Consider the following 18748-nt stretch of genomic DNA (forward strand, 5'->3'; position numbering starts at 1 on the left):
TTTACAAAATATAGATTTTTCCACATTTCAGTATTGGTTCTCCACAGTCACATGTGTTTTCTGTTCACTCCTGATCATTTTTCATCGCATTTTAATCAGCATAGTGTGCCGTTGAACAGTTTTTTTTGTTTGTTTTTTTCTGCAATCCGTATAGAACCTGAAGAATGTAGTGATATATTGTGTTTTGGAACATATACAATCCAGACAGGGACGACATCAGGGTGTAATTATGAGTTCTGTTGCAGGTTGGGCGCAGTGCTGGAGACACCTGTGGGGAGATGCTGACGACACACCGCTGTAATATCCACTCAGTGTGCACACACATCACCATCTCTGTATCAACACAGCTTAAGAAAGGGATGAGTGCTGAGCCTTTAATACCTGACTCTTTGCTTCATCAGTGAAGTCTGTCACACTGTACTTTTACCATGACTCAGCATCTCCATTAATATTCCCATCCATCGCACTGCACTGCCAACTCTTAGCAGCATTTGTTCGCAGGAACTTTGACAAAAATATGTACGACTGCCTTAACGTTCTCACAGATACACACCTGTCTCTCAATGTACAACTTAATTACAGTCCTTCTATGAGGTCTATTTGTACCAAACCACTGGGTTTTGCACAGCTGCTCATTATGAATGTTTAAATTACAATCTTTGTTAAATAATGTAAACCAGCGAAGCAACATGCAGAGTCTGGTGAAAATCAATACTTTTGAATCATGCACTGAAAAGCAACTTTTACACGTTTCATAATTTGTATCGTAAGATTTATTTTGAAGCAGGATAATTGCTGCCATAGTTTTTGTGGTGAAATATATTTTAATCTAGTAGCATAGTAGCATCTTCTGTTGATTTACTTATTTTTGACACTTCCCTGAATTAACTGCATGTGACTCAAACATGGCAGAAATGTCATGTGTTGAGCATCTCGCTGTAAAAAATTAAAAATGACAGCAATAAGAGTATCAAGCCTGCTGTGTTGTTACCAAACCAACTTGTCTCATAACTCAGCACTTATAATGTTTGGCAAAAAACAAATTAAACCAGTCATCCCTCTATTATAAACCCTTTGTTGCTTTACTAAGAGGTATCGATTAAACAGAAATGTTTTATGTATCGAGTAAAATGTCATTTTGTGACATGCTTTACCAAAAATACGCCAAGTCAGCTTCGTTGGCAATTGTACTCTCATGTGAGTAGACACCACAAAATTTTATTAAACATCCTGAGTATTAAGAGTCACTGATTACTTTGTGTGCTGCATTCATTTAATTACCCTTCATATCATGTTTCTAATTTGAATTTGATGCTTATCGAAGGTTCACAACTGCACATTACCTTCTCTTCTACCATTTCCTTATTCATCTCTTTTTCTGTTTTGTTGCACGTTATACATTTTTGCTTTGACTATAATTACAACATGAGACACTGACACATCAGCCGCACCCAGAGGTGCTCCGACTAACAGGAAAACCACAACTCCTGGGTTCATATATGCTTGTTTATTCATTTCTGTAGACATTACGGCATTATAATTGAAGGAAAACAGGCAGTTTAGGGAATGCAGTGGATTCCCATGTCATTGTTTCATTCAAACCAGAAGATTAGGTAAAATTTGTCTGTTTCTTCAGTCATGTCTGTCATGTCTGTTCTGTCATTGGTTGTTTGGCTCTGTGAGCAGTGCATAAGTCAATGCTCCCGCTCACTGTGTTTCACTGAATTTACTCAAGTGCTCTAAGTGGACATTCCTCTCAGCTTTCGATGATCTTGTGGGAGCCAATTTCAAAACCATACTGATTTTTTTTTTTTTCTCTTTTCAAAATGATTATCACAGTCCTACTGTTGTATTTTTCCATAATGGCCTCTGCAGTACCAGTAAGTAGTCTTGACTATATTTTAAAAACATTTGAATATATTTTATTTCATTCACATCATGTGAAATCTGCTGTGACAATTATCGTGTTGAAATTTTTCTTTTATATTTTCAGACCCGTCCTAATGTCCTTCCTTCCCTCCTTTCACAAGGAGGAGCCACCCAAGCCACAAACCAGAGGCCTGACACTCAGACGCCAGCCCCGCTTTCCCCTGACGTGGAGCAACCACCCCAGCAAGTGGCTGGCCCCCAGTTCCTGCCTCTCATGCAGCACTACACCTGGTCTCCACTAGGGGGCGGTCCAATGACCATCCATCCGCATCCGGGCGTCCACGGGTTCCAACCTGCTAACCTGCCGACACTCCCACAGCAGCCTCTGGTAGGACAGGAGAAGAAAAATATACAACAGACAAAACAATGTTTTTAACTCTCTCATAGATCCATTCATTATTTGATTATCATTTTTGTACTTGCAAGAATAGCATAAAGAATAGCATAAATCCTAGAAACAGTGTTCTGTGCATCAGAACTCATTTTAAGTTTGTTTTGTTGCTGTATTTTCAGATGTTCCCTCCTTACAGGCACTTTCCTCTTTTCTCATCACCCCATAGCAATCAGCTGGTAAGATATTATCAAGAAATAAACTGTCTGTGTTTTTTGGAGATGGATCATTCCACACTCTTCAAAAGGTATTGCATTTACTGTTATGTGCATGATAGAATGTTTTTCCTTACATGTCAACTTGTACTGGATAGGTACAACAGGTGAACAGGTCATAACAGACAGTGAACAGGTTATAACAGACAGTATTATGGAAATAAAGAGGTCTGTACTTCTGTCACAGTCTGTCACTTGATTTATGGCTCTTGGGTGGAAGCTGTTTTGCCTTCAGCATGCTTTTCTTCTGCAAGTCATACTGTAATTGTAATCCTTTGTATCCAACTGTCTGCTGTCTCTGCCAGTTTTCCCCATATGGTTTCCCAATGATTCTTGCACCACCTTTTCAACAAACTCAGCAAACTCCAGCAAATCAGCCTCCGAACAGTCTAGTGTTACCTGCAGAAACACCTTCTGGAGCTGCTCCCTCAGGAAATGCACCTCAGCCAATTCAGCAACAACAGGTGTCTCAATAAAGTTAAATCAGAATGCATTGTTCATATAATAAAAAAGGATAAGATATTCTACTTCGATATGAGGCAGAAGGGAAAGCAAATGTTGCAATATCCTCACACCGTATTATTTTCACCCACAGAATCCTGTAATTGTGTACTTGCTGCAGCAACCCACGGTAAAGGCAAAATGCACTCTGTAAACTTAGATATAACCATGATTAATGCTCAGTCTGGTTTCATAATTTTCTTTCTCATTATGTTTTAGTTTATTTATTTTTATTTGCTATCTTTTTTTTTTTTCTTTTCTTTAGAATGCTGTTCTTGGCAGTCTTAGCTCAGAGGAACTCGAGGTAACACAAAGCCAAGATTTTTATCAAACTCTCAGCTTGTTCAAACAGTCTACGCAGTGAACTCAGTGATCCTTGTGACGATCCAGTTGCTTCCCCCTCCCTTGCCTCTTACAGCATCTTTCCTCTTTTCTCCCTTTCAGATGGCAGCTAAAGTAGGACAGCTGGGCGTGTACCTGCCCACTGTGCTCACAAACCCATCCGTAGCAGTCGTTCAGCCTGTGAATCAGGCCGTTGGGCTTACAAACCCAGAACTGCAGGGCATCGTGCCAACTGTGGGGACCTCGTCAGCTGGAGTCCCACAGACACAGGGGCCGGCCAGCTCGGGACCACAGCCAAACGCTAATAGGGTCCCTGTAGGTTTGGAGAGACCAACACAGGAGACAGTCACTGTCCAAAAACCCAAACTCGAGCCCACACAGGGAAACCATGTCTGAGTGTGCAGCCACCAACACAGTTAACTCATACTGAGACAACACTTAACACATTATTCATGAAATCCACAGACTAACAGTGTGTCACTGAAGTTTCTCATGCCCATTCCCATTATATTTTAGCAATTTATTATCTGTGAACCTTTTATTTCATTTGTTACAATAGTTTTTTTCTTTTCAATTAATGATATCTAATAAAAAATAACAACAGTCAAAGTCTGAATTGTGAATTGTTTTCCCTTTTTAAATAATGTGCATCAATGGCTTGTTTTCATGATTTTAGTCTAAAATATATTCTTATTTTGTAACCTGCGCAACTGATTTTTTCACCACTTAGGCGCACTGAAAACAAGCTGTGAACAAAATATTGACATATTATCACCTTTTAAGTTGATATGCCGAACGTGCTGTACATCCAGCAGACACTGAGTAACATTAACATTGATTTGAAGTGGTGTTTTTGTCCATCTGATCGATAAAAATCCAATATTTCACTCTCCTCTTTGGGTTTAATAGAGCTTTTAAGTTGAAATCAGCTGCCTGCAGAGGCTGAAAATGGGTTTGATGATAGTGGTGAGGCTGAATCAACACGGCAAAGTTAGATGCTGTACAACCAAATCAATGAGATGAAAGATGCTAAAACACTTTGCAGAACTGAGAGGATTGATTCTCAGCAACAACCTGATCATGCTCATACAGTGGGACAAAGCTGTCTGACAGAAGACTTTGCTGCAAACTCAAGGCACATATCAAGAAAACACACCTTTATTTTCCGCAATTGGTCTTTAAATTTTAATTGTGTTTCAATTGTGTGTTTTCAATTGTGTAGTAGCTTCTCCAGTTTAAGAATTTTAATTTACCTCTATTCAAAGTCCTTGAGTCGGAGAGTGTTTTCTGCCCAGTGACACTGTGATCTAAGATGTTATCTAATCATCACGCTGAGTCCTTTTCTTCACAGTTAATGGATTTTGGCCCACGAGCAGCACTTAAGGGTCCCCACACGATCACATACAGAATGGCTGTTTGAGGTCTGTTTTTTCAAGCTGTCACCAATTTACTGTTCCACCAAAGCCATTAAATCAGTCTATAGTCAAGTGTGCAGTGTGGGTAGAAAATAGGAAGTCTTGAGAGGCCTCGTGCATGTTGTGATTATCATGAAGGATGTATGTATAAATGGCACAACTGTAACATAATCATAATAATCATCCAGTCATAATCAGCTATAATACAGTCTATTACCTATATATCATGGCAGGTACACACCAGGGCTGTAAAAATATGGGATATTTCAGAATGACAGCATAATGTTTAATAATAAACTAAATTTGACCTCTATTCATATGTAACACCTGTGCCCTTTTTTAGTGTAAATGATGTCGCAAGGGGGCACCTGATAAAACATATCAGCGAGGGATTAAATATGATTAATGTGCATTTCAAGCCAAAAATGTATTATGGGATATCTCACAGACGTACAGCTGCCAGTTTTGTAATCATAAAAATCAGATCCTTGGCATATCACCAATACATGTCATAGGATTGCTCGTCCTTTGTTCTGTCAGCAAATAAATAGGAGTAAATCTCTCTCCTGTACTCACACCTCTCCTCAACAATCCATCAGTACTCGTGTGCTGCCAGGAAGGAAAGGTAATGTAGGCGACTAATATCATATGAGGCTCTTAGAGGACATTTTAAAATAATGATCATTTAAATGTAAGTAATGCAGTGAATATTGTCTAATAAGTCAAGAAATGTCTTTGACAGATTAATTCAAGATGAAATTCATCCTGCTTGCTGCCTGCATCCTTGGGTTGGCTGTCTGTGCCCCCGTAAGGAAATCATTTCTTCATCTTATTTCTCTCTCGTGCATATTAGCATTGTAAAGTGTAAATATTTGACCAAAAAAAAAAAAAAAAAATCTTACCTCAGTGTTCATGTTGCTGTTTGGAGCTTTCAATCATATCACATAATCTTTATCAGCAGTTCCTCAGTGATCCTGGAACTGTAGAAATTCAAACTTTTTCTTGTGCATAATCAATGTCGTTGGTGAATGATTCAGCAATGCTAAGTTTGTCTCAATTATTGATTATTAATTCTGCAGCATTTTATCTTCTTTACAGCAGCAGATGTTCATGGAGTTTGACATCCATTACGCTCCGGCTCAGGTATGGTAAAACACAGCTCTGGTGTATAACATGCACAGAAACCACAGGAAAAGACACATTTTCAAACCGAATAAGCTCTGCACGCAGGTGTACTATTATGTCTTCACCGCTGATGGTAATGTCTTCATAGCTGAGGCTGGTGCTGGCTCTTTTACTTCTAGTTTGCTGCCTTTTCTCATAATCTATGCTCATCTTAAAATGAATAATCCTATATTCACAGGCAGCCCAGGCTATTCCTGCTGGAGCCGCACCCGAATCTCTGGACGTTGTAAGAGCTTATTTATAGAGCTTATTTGCTTTTTTAATGAATTTTGTTCAACAGTCACTCTTTTTTGATAATCTTAACTGTTTTCATTTCCAGCTGCTGCCAGTTGATGCCCAGAGACAGCCTCTTGGCGGACCTGTGAGTGACACAGTATTGCTTTGATTAGTAGGAGCGTACGGTACTTTACTGTATTTAAGATGGAATGAAAGAGAAAAATGGTCCGACTAAAATACGTTTCAGAGACCACAGAGTGGAGCTAGATTCTGCCTGAGGTACTGTAGTTTTTAAGTGCATGTGTGTGCCTGCATGTGTTTTTACTGAAAGGTCCGGGGCTTCATCAAGCAGGAGATCCTCCAGCCAAACGGCAGAGACACCAAGGATGTGGTCAGTGCCTGCAGGTTTTCATTTCTCTGACAGAAACTGTGTGACTTTATTGAATGATGGTCTTTTTTCACTTTGTCCCTTGTTCCAGTTCTACCCCTTCGGTTTTGACCTGCCAAATGCTGCCGCTGTTGCTCCTGTTATTGTTCCTGCTGATCCTGTTGTTGCTGCTGCACCTCCAGCAGCACCAGCTGCTCCCGCTGCCCCTGCTGCCCCTGCTGCCCCTGCTGTCCCTGTTGAACCTATCATTGCTGCTAGTGCCCCTGTAAGAATGACTATGGATCTGTATTTTAAGCCATTTTAAGTTAATTGAAGAATCAGTAAGACTTGGTCTATGTCAGCTGTCGACCGTATAAATGGTTTGCTTGATTTTAATAATAAATTCAAACAGCTGCTTGTGCTGAAGTGGTGATGAGGGCAACGGGTTCATTCTAATAAATGAGTATTGCGTCAGAGAAACAGTCATCCAAACATTTCTGCTGAAGTGTTGAGAAATATCTACTCATCAGCAGACATGAGAGAGACCATCCTCAGTCCTGATTGGCTCCTCAGAAGCCTCTGTCATTTCAGGCTGCCAAACCCACCGGAGATGATGATGATGACGATGATTAAACAAAGTCAGCAGGATGTGCACACGTTTGTGCATAGGCAGGTACACACACACACACACACACACACACACACACACACACACACACACACACACACACACAGAGTGTCCTGTTTCATTGCATAGTTCAAACTTTGGGGTTTTGACAAAATCATTTATGAAAAAATCTGGGCATCACATATTCTCTTTCTGTGTGACCGAGTCGCTGAATATGGAACAGTTAAGATCTATTTGCTTCACCTCCTCCTTTAGGTGACCAGAACCCAGTGAGAGATGACCAGCCAGTACCCTGATGTTTCCTAAACTATGAAAAATACAATGCTAAGCCTTTGAAAAGAAAATGGTGCTCTGCAATATAAAGCAAAAAAGGTTTTCTATGAAAGAACCTGGAAAACATGCTACGTCTCGAAATAAAAAATGGTGCTATGCAATGAATTATGAGTGTGCTTTGAGTCACCGTGCATTATTGTTTCTTCAATCAAATTTGCTATAACTGTGCTTCAAAATAAATAACAATAACTCATCTGTTCTGCTCTGGTTGTTTTTTTAAAAAACAAAAACAAACAGACAAACATAAATATCGGATGTTAAAAACATACCTTTGCTAAACTTCACTTATCTGATTGCATCAAAACTTAATCATATTTAGCATTTTGTAATGTTTTTACACCCCTTTCATATTTTTTAATGTGTAATTAGTTAAAACTGAGGACATGGAGTTTAATTCCACCTTCTGTGCACATATGCATCCTCAGCTGCCTGGACAGACTTGTCACTGTAAAATTGTTCTGCTCTGCTGTGAAACACAATTAATATGCATGCAACAATATTACATTTTCTATTTAATTTACACAAGTAATAGACACAGTATTGCAGCTTCAGTGCTGTCGCTGTCATACTGGCAGAATGAGGAGCAAGCAGAGTGGAGGTGTGCACTGTTCTAGACGGTGTAATCAAACCAAGTCTGCTATTACACAGAAAGTGGATTTGACCACTGGTCATTTAGTAAAGCTGAAGACTAGACACCTGCGCTGTACCTACTCATCACTCCCATCAACTGTGATTGGCTCTCAGGTGAGTTTGTGCCCTATAAAAGACAAAGTAACTCAGTGGAAGATGCGATTGGCATCATCCATACAACGACATTCATCATCCTCTCCAGTGGTGTTTTTGTTCAAAGAAGGTGAGTTATGAAAAACTTCAACATAAATTTGTGCACGCATTTTGACGGCAGCCATCTGGCATGACTTGGATTGGATTTCTATTAATGTAATGATGAACTGTGTCTGCAGGACGTGGTAGAATCTGCGAAAATGAAATTGGCCATCCTCTGCCTCTGTCTGGCTAGCTCAGCCTCAGCTGCACCTGTAAGTTTTAAGGTTGCTCACTTAACCCTTGGGACATCTTGGGATATGTTTTCCTAATATCTAAATCAGACGAAGTTGTGATGCTTCTTTGATCTAATTATTCTGTTTTGGTCTTACTTTCAGTCCTTCTTTCATTACCTGCCTCATTACGCAGGTTCCAGACAACAGCTACCACCCTCACAGGTAATCATGCACATTGTGTTCTGTAACTTCTGCATCACAGGTTGTTGTTTTCACCATGCAGAAATGAAGGATACACATACAAGACTGAGCAAAGCTTCCATGTGATACAGATATGAAGCACAGCAGACACACTGCTATGTGGCATTCACTGTTGTTTTTACATGCATTCAGGTGAAAAACCCGTTCACAGCTCTACCACAACCTGGAATACCTGGCGCTTACAGTGTGGAACTAGTATGTCAAACTCTTTGTTGCTCATATGCAGGCTTTCATTTCACTGAGATTTGTTATTGAAAAATGTTCCTCTAGCTGTGATCATGACACATGCTTATAGTTCATTTCTGTTTTTTCTTTTTCTGAGATTTATCCCCACAGATTTCCTGGTGGATCAAGCCCTGGACAGGTCAGCACATGCGCGTTACATCTTCGTCTAGGAAAAAAAAGGCAAAAATATCACCAAATCAGTCACTGCTTTAAATTTGATTTTCATTTCTTTTTCCTTTCTCTCTGTCTGTAGCCCTTTCCCACTCATGGTTTCATCAAATACTCCATTCCTCAGCCACCAGGCAGACAGAGTGTGGAAGTCGTAAGTGTTTTTTCAGAAAACAGACACTACTGGAACTGAAAACACTCATTTTTGCTTGTTGAAGCACATTTGGTACAATCAACAAGTTGTTGAGAGAACATTATTGATGTTTCTGTTTTTTCTTTTTTCATTTGCAGTACTACCCCTATGACTTCTCCCAGCAAAGGGTAAACATTTTAGTCTCTGAAATATTGTATAATGCATCCTGTAAATATGAAATGACCTCTGCATCATTTTACATGGTGTGGTGCTCTATATATTTGTATTTGCTTGTATTCCAGATAATGACAAACATGCCTCCTATGACAAACGTCCCTCACATGCCAAATGTAAGATATTTATTCTAAATTATGCCTTTTTTGGTTTATTGTCATATTTTTTTATATATAACATTTAACACTTTCATTTTTCTTTTCACAGGTGCTCCCATTTGATTACCCACCTCAAAATATTCCCCAGCAAATCCCAAATGTGAGAAAAAGGAAAAAACAAACAAACTCAAATATCTCAATGTTTTTTTGCTTGATTCTGAGTATTTCTTTCCTTTTCTCTCAGATCTCTCATGAAGTTTTCTTTTTCTTTTTCTTTTTTTCAGATTCCCTCATTCGACGCCAATCCTCTTCCATCCCAGGATCCCCTGCAAACCCTCCAGCAGGACCAGCCCACACAGACAAGCCAGGTACTTATCAATCTATCTATTACTTTATGTGTTAAAGGTTGGTCAGAGTTTGCACACAGTGGAAATGACTATTGATGTGAATATATAGCAAATGTCATGAGTGTGATGAATTAATAACATTTGCTTTAAATTGCATATTTGTCTCCATAGATGCCGACAAAGGCGTGAAGCGGATGAGAGGCGGGAAAAGGAGACAAAAACATTTTGCTCCCTAGTTTGAACTGAATCTGTTTCTGCAACACGTGGATATGCTTAAAGTTAAAGGAAATGAAATGCTAACATGATCATAAATAACCACTTTTTTTGTGAAGAATTATGTTACTATAGTAAAATAAATTATAGTATCTGCATAATGAAACAGACTTCTGAGGAATTTTCAGCTTTACTTAACAGTCCTCATAGATTTCCAACATTAATGTGTTGCTGAAGTACACTGTAATGCTGCATTTCCACAGTATAAAACAGGTGTGCTTCATATGTTTATTAACTCATTTTAACTTAAATGTCATTTTCCTTAAGAATTAAAAGTTTTCAAGCAATTTGGGGGATTTCTGTGTTTATTCAAAGAATCTCAGCATTTCACAAGTATTGTTTAATTATTGTTGCAGCTCTCATACTAAAACCCAGCATGAGAGCTGCAAGTGAATACTGAAATGGAACGACTAATTCTTTTCATTAGAGATTACATGGTGATTATTTTATCAATTAATCATTTAATTGTTTGGTCGATAAAACCTCAGAAAATAGTAAAAAGTGCCCATTGCAATTTCCCAGAGCCCAAGCAAACATCTGTTTTGTCTGATCAACAGTCCAAAGCTAAAGGGTATCCAGTTTATCGTGTTATAAAACACAGAAAAGAAGCAAAATGTCAGATTTAAGAAGATGAAACTTTTCAATATTTTGACATTTGGCTTGAAAAATGACTTCAAAGATAACTGATTATCAAAACAGATACATTTTCTGTTGATCAACTTATTACTCAATAGACTAACTCTACCAGCTCCGCACAGCTTTAGTTCACTGAAAATAATCATAGAATATGTGTTGTGGATGATGTAAATCTTTCCAAACCTGCAAGGCAGCCATTGGTTTCCATTAATTTAACTATGTGATACAAAACTCAACTTGCAGAAACTTTGAGTTTTTGATCCCTAGTTTTCGGTCCCTACTCTGAAGCTGTTTCCCTGTTAGATGGTGCTTGTTTTGTTTATCTTGAGGATGCAAAACACATTTTTGCCAATGGTTTCACACTATTCTACTGATTGAAAGGTAAAAGCAATGTTGTATGATGCAGTGTGTCAGCAATGGCAAAAAAGAAGAGGGCTGTTAGCAGGTAAACAATGTTGGATAAATAATGAGTTCTGCAAATGATTTGTGAGGAAGAAAATGCATTGAAGACAGTTTTAGAGCCCAATAATTCACACAATGTGTTTTGTTGAGTAAGACTGAAACTGTAAACAAAACATTGTCTGTTTAGAAGAAAACTCCACAAGGCCCCATCAATTATTACTATGAGTGATTGCGGTGTTTTTTTATTGTTATTATTTTTGCAAACATGTGAGTGAATGTGTTTAGAAACCATATGTATGAAGAACGTTCACGCATGGAAATTGAAAACTGTAAGAGTGCCATAACTGACCCTTGTGGAACGCCACAAGATAGAAAGCCAGTTTCTTAAAACAAAGACCAACCTTTGTCAGTGTCGGGGAGGTAAGAGACGTAGACAGTCTGTGATTTTGTTAAAGGGGCATTGACCAAACCCTAACCCTGTAGTAAAAACTATATCTGCAGTCATACTTCTCCTAAATTTTTTTGTCACAGAGGTGTCTTGGCCTGGGGTTTTATTTTCAGCGACACAGAAATATTTTATGAATATTATTAGAATGCTACAGGCAGCAGTGTGGCTCTATGATTCTGCGGCTACACATTACTACTTGTCAATTTGATCGTGAGTGTGAGATTACTCTATAGAGCATATAGGCCACACATTTGTGTAGAATCATCCATCCATCCATCCATTTTCTATACCGCCTATCCCTTTCAGGGTTGCGGGGGGGCTGGATCCTATCCCAGCTTCAATGGGCAAGAGGCGGGGTACACCCTGAACCGGTTGCCAGCTGATTGCAGGGCAACATGCAAAGACAAACAACCATTCACACTCACACTCACACCTAGGGGCAAATTAGAGTCACCAATCAACTTAATGAGCATGTTTTTGGTCTGTGGGAGGAAGCCGGAGAACCCGGAGAGAACCCACACATGCACAGGAAGAACATGCAAACTTCACACAGAAAGGCCCCGTCCAGGAATCGAACCAGCAACCTTCTTGCTGTGAGGCACGCGCACTACCTGCTTGCTCCACCGTGCCGCCCTGTGTAGAATCAAGTATTTATAATGTGTAATTTAGAGTACATTATACATCCAAGATGAAACTGACAGTAGGGACTGAGAGAAAAAGGTGCAGTTAATTATTCATTACTTTAGCACCAAGGACAGCACCATGGGTTTATCAATACACAGCACAGTCACGTTACCAATAGTTCAGAGCCATGGTCTGGGCCATAGATTCTAACTTGCACAAAGCTCAGTCAGATAAAGGAGTCAGGCAGACTAGACTAAGATATTCAACTAAACAACCCCCATACACTCTCTCTGCTATGAGGGGATGGAGAGGGATGATGGCAGGTAAGAAGTGGGATGCATTTTGATTATTTTACGAAGAAGGGAGGTGGCATCCCCCTCAAATTGTCTATTGGGTTTACAGCATAAGGGTCAAGTCTACAAACACCTCTGTGTTGTAATGTAAGAGAAATCACTGAAGCTAACATATACAGTACAGGTGCAGTATATGTATCTTACATACCATATTGGCTACAGTACAGAATAATTACAACACACAGTCAATGTAATTTGCCAGTGTTTGAGCAAATAACCCCACATTGAAATGTAACTGTCTAAGAGAAATAATACCATAAAGGCAAGGTGAAAGATCTTCCTGATTCTCGCTCGCCTCGGGACAAAATCCTGCCTCAACACGTTCTAACATTTACCTCTTCAGAGACACGTGAAATACACAGGCGCCAACCTCTCACGCTATGACTGTCTCTCACCCACAGCTTCTCTTTCCTGGAACTTAAGAACACATAAATCCATAACTTCTGTCACCCACAGCAGAGGAGATGTTGACAGAAGGTTTAATAGCCTTAATTTGACTTGTCACAACAGTATGATGCCACTATACAGTACTTCTGTCAAGGTATAAAGTCACGTACAAATAAACAAACGTACAATAAGAGCATATAATACATAAACACAGACAGACAGACAGACAGACAGACAGACAGACAGACAGACAGACAGACAGACAGACAGACAATGAGATGATAAGCAGAGGCAACACGTGCAGGTCTGGATGGCAAAATGGTCTATGGCTATGTGTGGTTTTGATGATGAACTGTTCTGCAATCCTGAATGAGTATGTATAAAACACAACTATTCTACTGAGATACAGGCATACTCATAACTCAGATATGTCAGATATTTCAACTATTAAAGATTAATGCTAAACATGATAATACACAGTTAAAGTGCATTTTATGCCATAAATTGCCAAATTACAATGTTGGCCTGATCAGATGATCACCACATCGATTGCAGTTCATCATGAAGGGGCCAGGGATGTCTGAAACAACTTTCATTCCAACACTTGTGGAGACATTTTACTGAAAAACACAAATGTCAACCTCATGGTGGTGTTCGAGGCAAGGTCAGAGGATCAGATGTTGTGATAACCCGTGGATCCTGTTCTTTAATTTGTAGGAGTGACCGACCAGCAGCATCATCCCTACAACCACACTGTTAGTGAGGCTGAAGACAAGTAACAAAAAGGCAAAGGTGTTTCTTACTGTCAGGCTACATAGGAGACCATGGGGGACAGAGGTTCCTCTGCAGGCCAAGAAGAGCCTCAGTCTTTAACCTGTGGATCCTGTTCTTTAACCTGTGGATCCTGTTCTTTAACCTGTGGATCCCATTCTTTAACCTGTGGATCCTGTTCTTTAACCTGTGGATCCTGTTCTTTAACCTGTGGATCCTGTTCTCAGACCAGTAAATCCTATTCTTTAACCTTGGGCCTTACAGGAGCTGAGACTTCAATATAGGGTCAAGTTCCTTCCATGAAGTTAACCTCCACATGACTTTTTTTGGTTTGGATGTTTTACCTCGGGATTATAGTTTTGTGTGGCTTTGCAAGGTTTCTGAATCCAAACTATAAGCACCTGTTTGAGAATTGAGGAAGTTGCGAACAGATTTTTTTTTTTTTTTACCCAGTTTTGTCATTTTACAACACTATAAGAAGAAGAAGAAAGTATAAAACTTACTTCCTTTGAGTCTAATCATTCAACCCATATGAATGATTTGAGTATTGTATTCTGAAGTAAGTGCAAAACAAATCTGATTCATTCATTTGTTTGATATCACTGCTGAGGTTTCTTTGCTGAGACACAGCACAAACTGGTACTCAGTTCAAAACCTCATTACCCTTTAGCAAACAGAGGAACAATGCCGCTGTTTGCCAAGATAACAACAGTAAAAGCTCTAATGAAGAGATTGTTATCTCGTGTGGAGTGAAACTCATTAGCTCAACATGTTGGAGAATGTCTGAAATACAGTTTTGCAGATTACAGAGTAAATCCTTCATTATCTGATTTGGAACCACTCAAAATAAACACAAGAAACCCACAATATTCAAAATCGCTGTGAAGTACAACCACACCAGCTACACAGAGATCAGTGAAAACTCTTAACAAAACTCTTCTTCCCACTGGCAGTGTGTACACTATACACAGAGTAAATGTCAGTGTTTATATAGATGTCTGGAAAACTTATGCTGAATGGTCGTGTTGGAAACATGAGAATGACTCAACTGCAGCGGTAGTTGTAGTCATAGTAGTAGTTTTTTTTATAGTTTTTCCTCAGTAAAGGTACAACTATAATGTAAAAATATGTATTAGTTGAAGCAACATTGAAGCAACAATGTGTAAGGAGTATTTTACTGTTGAAGCTGGTTCAGGTTCAGTTTATATTCACTGTAACTGGTAGTGCAGTCCACGTTCCACTTCCAAAGGCTCAGAAGATAAATCACAAGGGCTGTGAAATGATTAATGGGGTAAGAAAGAACATAAAGATCTGTATTCATCCTTTGACCTTTTCTCTAGTCTTGTCTTTTTCTTTGAAATAATAGATAATTTTACTTCTTTGGCCCTCAAATAGTTGAATGAAACCTTGTGAGAAGTTTAGAGGACAAATGTCTCTTTTGGTTTACACGTGTCACAACCACAAAAGTTTAGAAATCCCTGGTTTAACCTTCAACGATGCATTGTAAGTAAAGGAAAAAACCTACAAAATGCTGTTTGATTTGGTGATTTGGTTCAGCTGGTGTGTGTGTGTGTGTGTGTGTGTGTGTGTGTGTGTGTGTGCCACCATCATCTGTATTTTAATTTTAATTGTAGCTTTATTGCAGTTTTGAACTTCCTTAATCAAAAAACACTTCGCTCCTGATACCTTCAGGTCAAACTAAGTGGTGTCTTATAACATCCTGATGTCACGGTCATGTCATTTCATTTTTTTTCCTTCTTCGGTTTAAGGTTTCGGCAATAAAGAGCGGGGCATGTGTGCAAAGCATACTTGCACAGCATGTAATTAACTATAAAAGGGGCCTTCACCCTACATGTCTCTGCTTTACAGTTTTGAAGTGTTCTTCAAACACATAGCTCTTTACTGGATGTGATTGGTTGTCACAGGATGCTGAAGTATATAAATGGCATTCATGTTAGAGATGAAGTAGATTACTTTTCATCCTCGGGGAGACACATCTTCAGTTCCTCTCTGCACCACAAAAAAAGGTGAGACGCACGCTTCATATGGAGAAAATTTTACACTGTGTTAGAAACATAGTCCTGCTGATGTTATCGGTTTTATAATCATCTTCTCATCATTTTAATTTCAAAAATACTGTCTTTTATTTAGCAAATGATCAAATCTGAATTTTATATGTTTTTCTCAAGGAGCAGTCATGATGAAGCTCTTGGTGTTCATGATGTGCCTGCTGGTCACAACGTTTGCTGCTCCTGTAAGTCTCTCCTAAACATGATGAACCTTTTTTTTCTGCCAACTGATCCCTTAAAAATTTAATAACTTGCTTCCTCATTTCTCTTGTTTGGTTTGCAGGCTCCGCAGAGTGGAAGCATTGAGGAAAAAGTAAGGCTGTTGCTTTTCTGTGATGTTTTTGTGTCTTTCTGCCATGACATGTCATACCATGTTTCTGTCATGTCATCAAATGTACAGCATGATAGATGTCTGACAGAAAGAGGGTAATTGGCATAATTCCAGAGCGTGTCTGGATATGTCTGGTATTTCTTCAGCAGATTGCGGCTCATGCTAATGAGGCCCTGAGGTGGATGGAGATCTACAGGCTGTACCAGCAGCAGGTAGTCAGGGTCATGGTCCATTCACCCCAAAAAAGAAACAAAGAAATATGACTCATCTGCTTGTCAATTCACATAGTTTGGTATTAATCATTAATCTGTATCTTTCAGGGAATCGTTGGAAACCCTTTCCTTCCTGCTGCTAATGTTCCTGTAAGTTTATATCTTGATAGACTGTAACATAACTTTAGTCTTAGATTCAGATGGAAACTTTTGAGATAAACTACACTCTGGTGTTTGTGTGTTGCTCACTTCTGAATTATTCATTTGTTTAGGCTGATCCAGCTGGGGCAGCAGTGGTAAGAATGCATGAAGCACCGCAAGGGATTGATTCGTACTTTTATATTAATTACAGCCATGGACTTCTGACAGGACATCCTAAAAAGACCATCAGGCACCTGCAGCCTATTCAAAATTCAAATGCAAAAGTTGAAACAAAACCAAAGGACAGCCCACATCACCACAGCTCCTAAAACTCAACAAATGATTTTATAGTCTTGTTACTCATTTCTAAATCTCGATGTGGAGTTGGCCCTAAATTTATCAATGATGTGAGCAAAATAAGCACGTGAAGCCACTTGGGTGCTCATGGTGCCCAGAGAAAAGTCTAAACAAGGAGAAGTGGCTTTTATTCATTATGCAGAACTTGAACCAAATGCTTGATGGTCTTTGGAAGTCCAAATCATTTAAGCTTTAAAATCCAGACCAAAAACCTCATTGTTCTCAAACATATTCAACTTTCCATTTTTTAAAAGCCAAGGCCTTATTATTATTATATTATTATTATTGCTTATTGTTTGAAATCTCTATTTATTTCTTTTCTTTTACTCTTTCATTTTTTCTGTTTTTGAATTGTGTTGTTTTAACTTTTATTTCAGTTTTGACTTTGTACTGTTTTAACTTCTCTGTGCACCACTCTTTGTATGCCCGCCTTGCCACATCGAACCTGTCACAATTCAATATGCTGTTTGAGTCAAAAGTGCTTTATTTATGCAGGTGGATGCTGCACCAGCCCAGCCAGCTGATGCCCCCCCTCCAGCTCCCATTGCTGTTGGAGATGCATCAGAGGAGGAGACAGAGGTGAGCAGACATCTTCACACCAAACAGAAATAAACTATGTGTAGGTCTCTGTTTTTTGATATATTTCACAGTTTGGAGGTGGATATTTGTTCTTAAATGCATGTATTGAATAAATGCGTGTATCATTACACAATAATGCAGACATTACATTACGATCTGCATGAACAACAAAAACACCCCCATTGGATTTCCACTGATTTGAGAAAACATGGATGCCTGTGGACGTTGTAAAAACAGAATACAGACAGCAGAGTAGCACTCGCATATTAATAGAAGGAAACAGGTGTGTGTCTCCTGCACTGAATTTCAGGAGCTCTGCCTAAAATAAATCACTAACTGTATTATTTACACCCCTGCTTGTTTTCTTGCTGATGTGCCCTTTGTCAGGTAGTTGAAAATAAAATTCATCGAAATAATTAAGGCGTGAGGCGAATTGTTTCCTTTTTTGCTTTGGGGAAACACACAGCATTCACATATTCCATGTAATAATTCTAAAGGTGTCCTCCGAATAGTTACTATTTTGGTCAGTAAATATTGTTACTTCCATAAAGTTGCAAGTGCAGCAGAGGCAGAGTGAAGCAGCAGACTTTAAGATATTCTCCTATAGTCCACTGAATGAGTGAGGCTGTTACATAATGCAGCTAGCGCCATCTTTCACTCGACTCTCACTGCCTGCTAAATATCCACGTCTTCCAAACTCTACACCTGCAGTTTGTACACAAGCTTTCCTTAAAATCTCTAATCGCCGAATGCAAACTTAGATTACTCTTCAGTGTTGCACCTTTCTGTTATTTAACCGCATATCTGGAATGCATGCAAGTCATTTTCTTTCAATCTGCTTTGCACAGAACGACAACCCTGCCCCCAAAGCTGCAGCACCTGCTCCTCCCGCTGCCTCCCTAAACTCTGATGAGGCAGAGGAGGCCGAGGAGGTGGAGGCGGCCGCGGCTGAACCAGCTGTGGTTGAAGCCGCACCAGCAGACCCTGCAGCAGCCGTTGAGCTGGCTGTGGTTGACGTCCCTGTAGATGCAGCTCCGGTTGATGCTGCTGCTGTTGATGCCGGCGTTGCCCCACCGGCAGTATTCAATTGACATGACTGGAGCAGGAGCAGCTCCTGATGCACTGTTGTTATTCATCTTATTACTGTGCTCCTCTGGTAGCAGACAGAATAATAGCTGG

At 39.4% G+C, this 18748-nt stretch overlaps 2 protein-coding genes and 2 long non-coding RNA genes across 5 annotated transcripts; all 4 read left to right on the top strand.

The window, feature by feature from the left end:
• Positions 1-1180: 1180 nt before the first annotated feature.
• Positions 1181-3961, top strand: ambn (ameloblastin). 2 transcript variants are annotated; one of them, XM_070971081.1, is made up of 6 exons: positions 1181-2257; positions 2443-2499; positions 2841-2999; positions 3131-3166; positions 3302-3340; positions 3481-3961. In XM_070971081.1, the coding sequence occupies exons 1-6, from the start codon at positions 2144-2146 to the stop codon at positions 3772-3774; spliced, it is 699 nt and encodes a 232-aa protein (XP_070827182.1). In that variant the 5' UTR covers positions 1181-2143; the 3' UTR covers positions 3775-3961. The 2 variants fall into 2 exon arrangements, with proteins under 2 accessions (XP_070827182.1, XP_070827191.1); XM_070971090.1 differs by lacking the exon at positions 2443-2499.
• A 1417-nt stretch (positions 3962-5378) lies between these two features.
• LOC139350219 (large ribosomal subunit protein bL25-like) lies at positions 5379-7472 on the top strand. Its single transcript, XM_070991464.1, has 9 exons — positions 5379-5418; positions 5536-5600; positions 5892-5936; positions 6157-6204; positions 6298-6339; positions 6526-6585; positions 6674-6847; positions 7153-7234; positions 7445-7472. Exons 2-8 carry the CDS (start codon positions 5547-5549, stop codon positions 7192-7194), a joined length of 465 nt encoding a protein of 154 aa, XP_070847565.1. The 5' UTR covers positions 5379-5418; positions 5536-5546; the 3' UTR covers positions 7195-7234; positions 7445-7472.
• Positions 7473-8327: 855 nt separating this feature from the next.
• On the top strand, positions 8328-9128 carry LOC139337795 (uncharacterized). Its single transcript, XR_011602543.1, has 5 exons — positions 8328-8375; positions 8485-8559; positions 8683-8742; positions 8914-8976; positions 9104-9128. It is a non-coding gene; the product is annotated as an uncharacterized lncRNA (long non-coding RNA).
• Positions 9129-9257: 129 nt separating this feature from the next.
• Positions 9258-10349, top strand: LOC139349677 (uncharacterized). The gene is made up of 6 exons (XR_011603473.1): positions 9258-9328; positions 9466-9495; positions 9610-9657; positions 9749-9799; positions 9924-10007; positions 10158-10349. It is a non-coding gene; the product is annotated as an uncharacterized lncRNA (long non-coding RNA).
• Positions 10350-18748: the final 8399 nt, after the last annotated feature.

Source organism: Chaetodon trifascialis, chromosome 2, assembly GCF_039877785.1.
Source record: "Chaetodon trifascialis isolate fChaTrf1 chromosome 2, fChaTrf1.hap1, whole genome shotgun sequence".
In the NCBI taxonomy this organism is placed as follows: Eukaryota; Metazoa; Chordata; class Actinopteri; order Chaetodontiformes; family Chaetodontidae; genus Chaetodon; species Chaetodon trifascialis.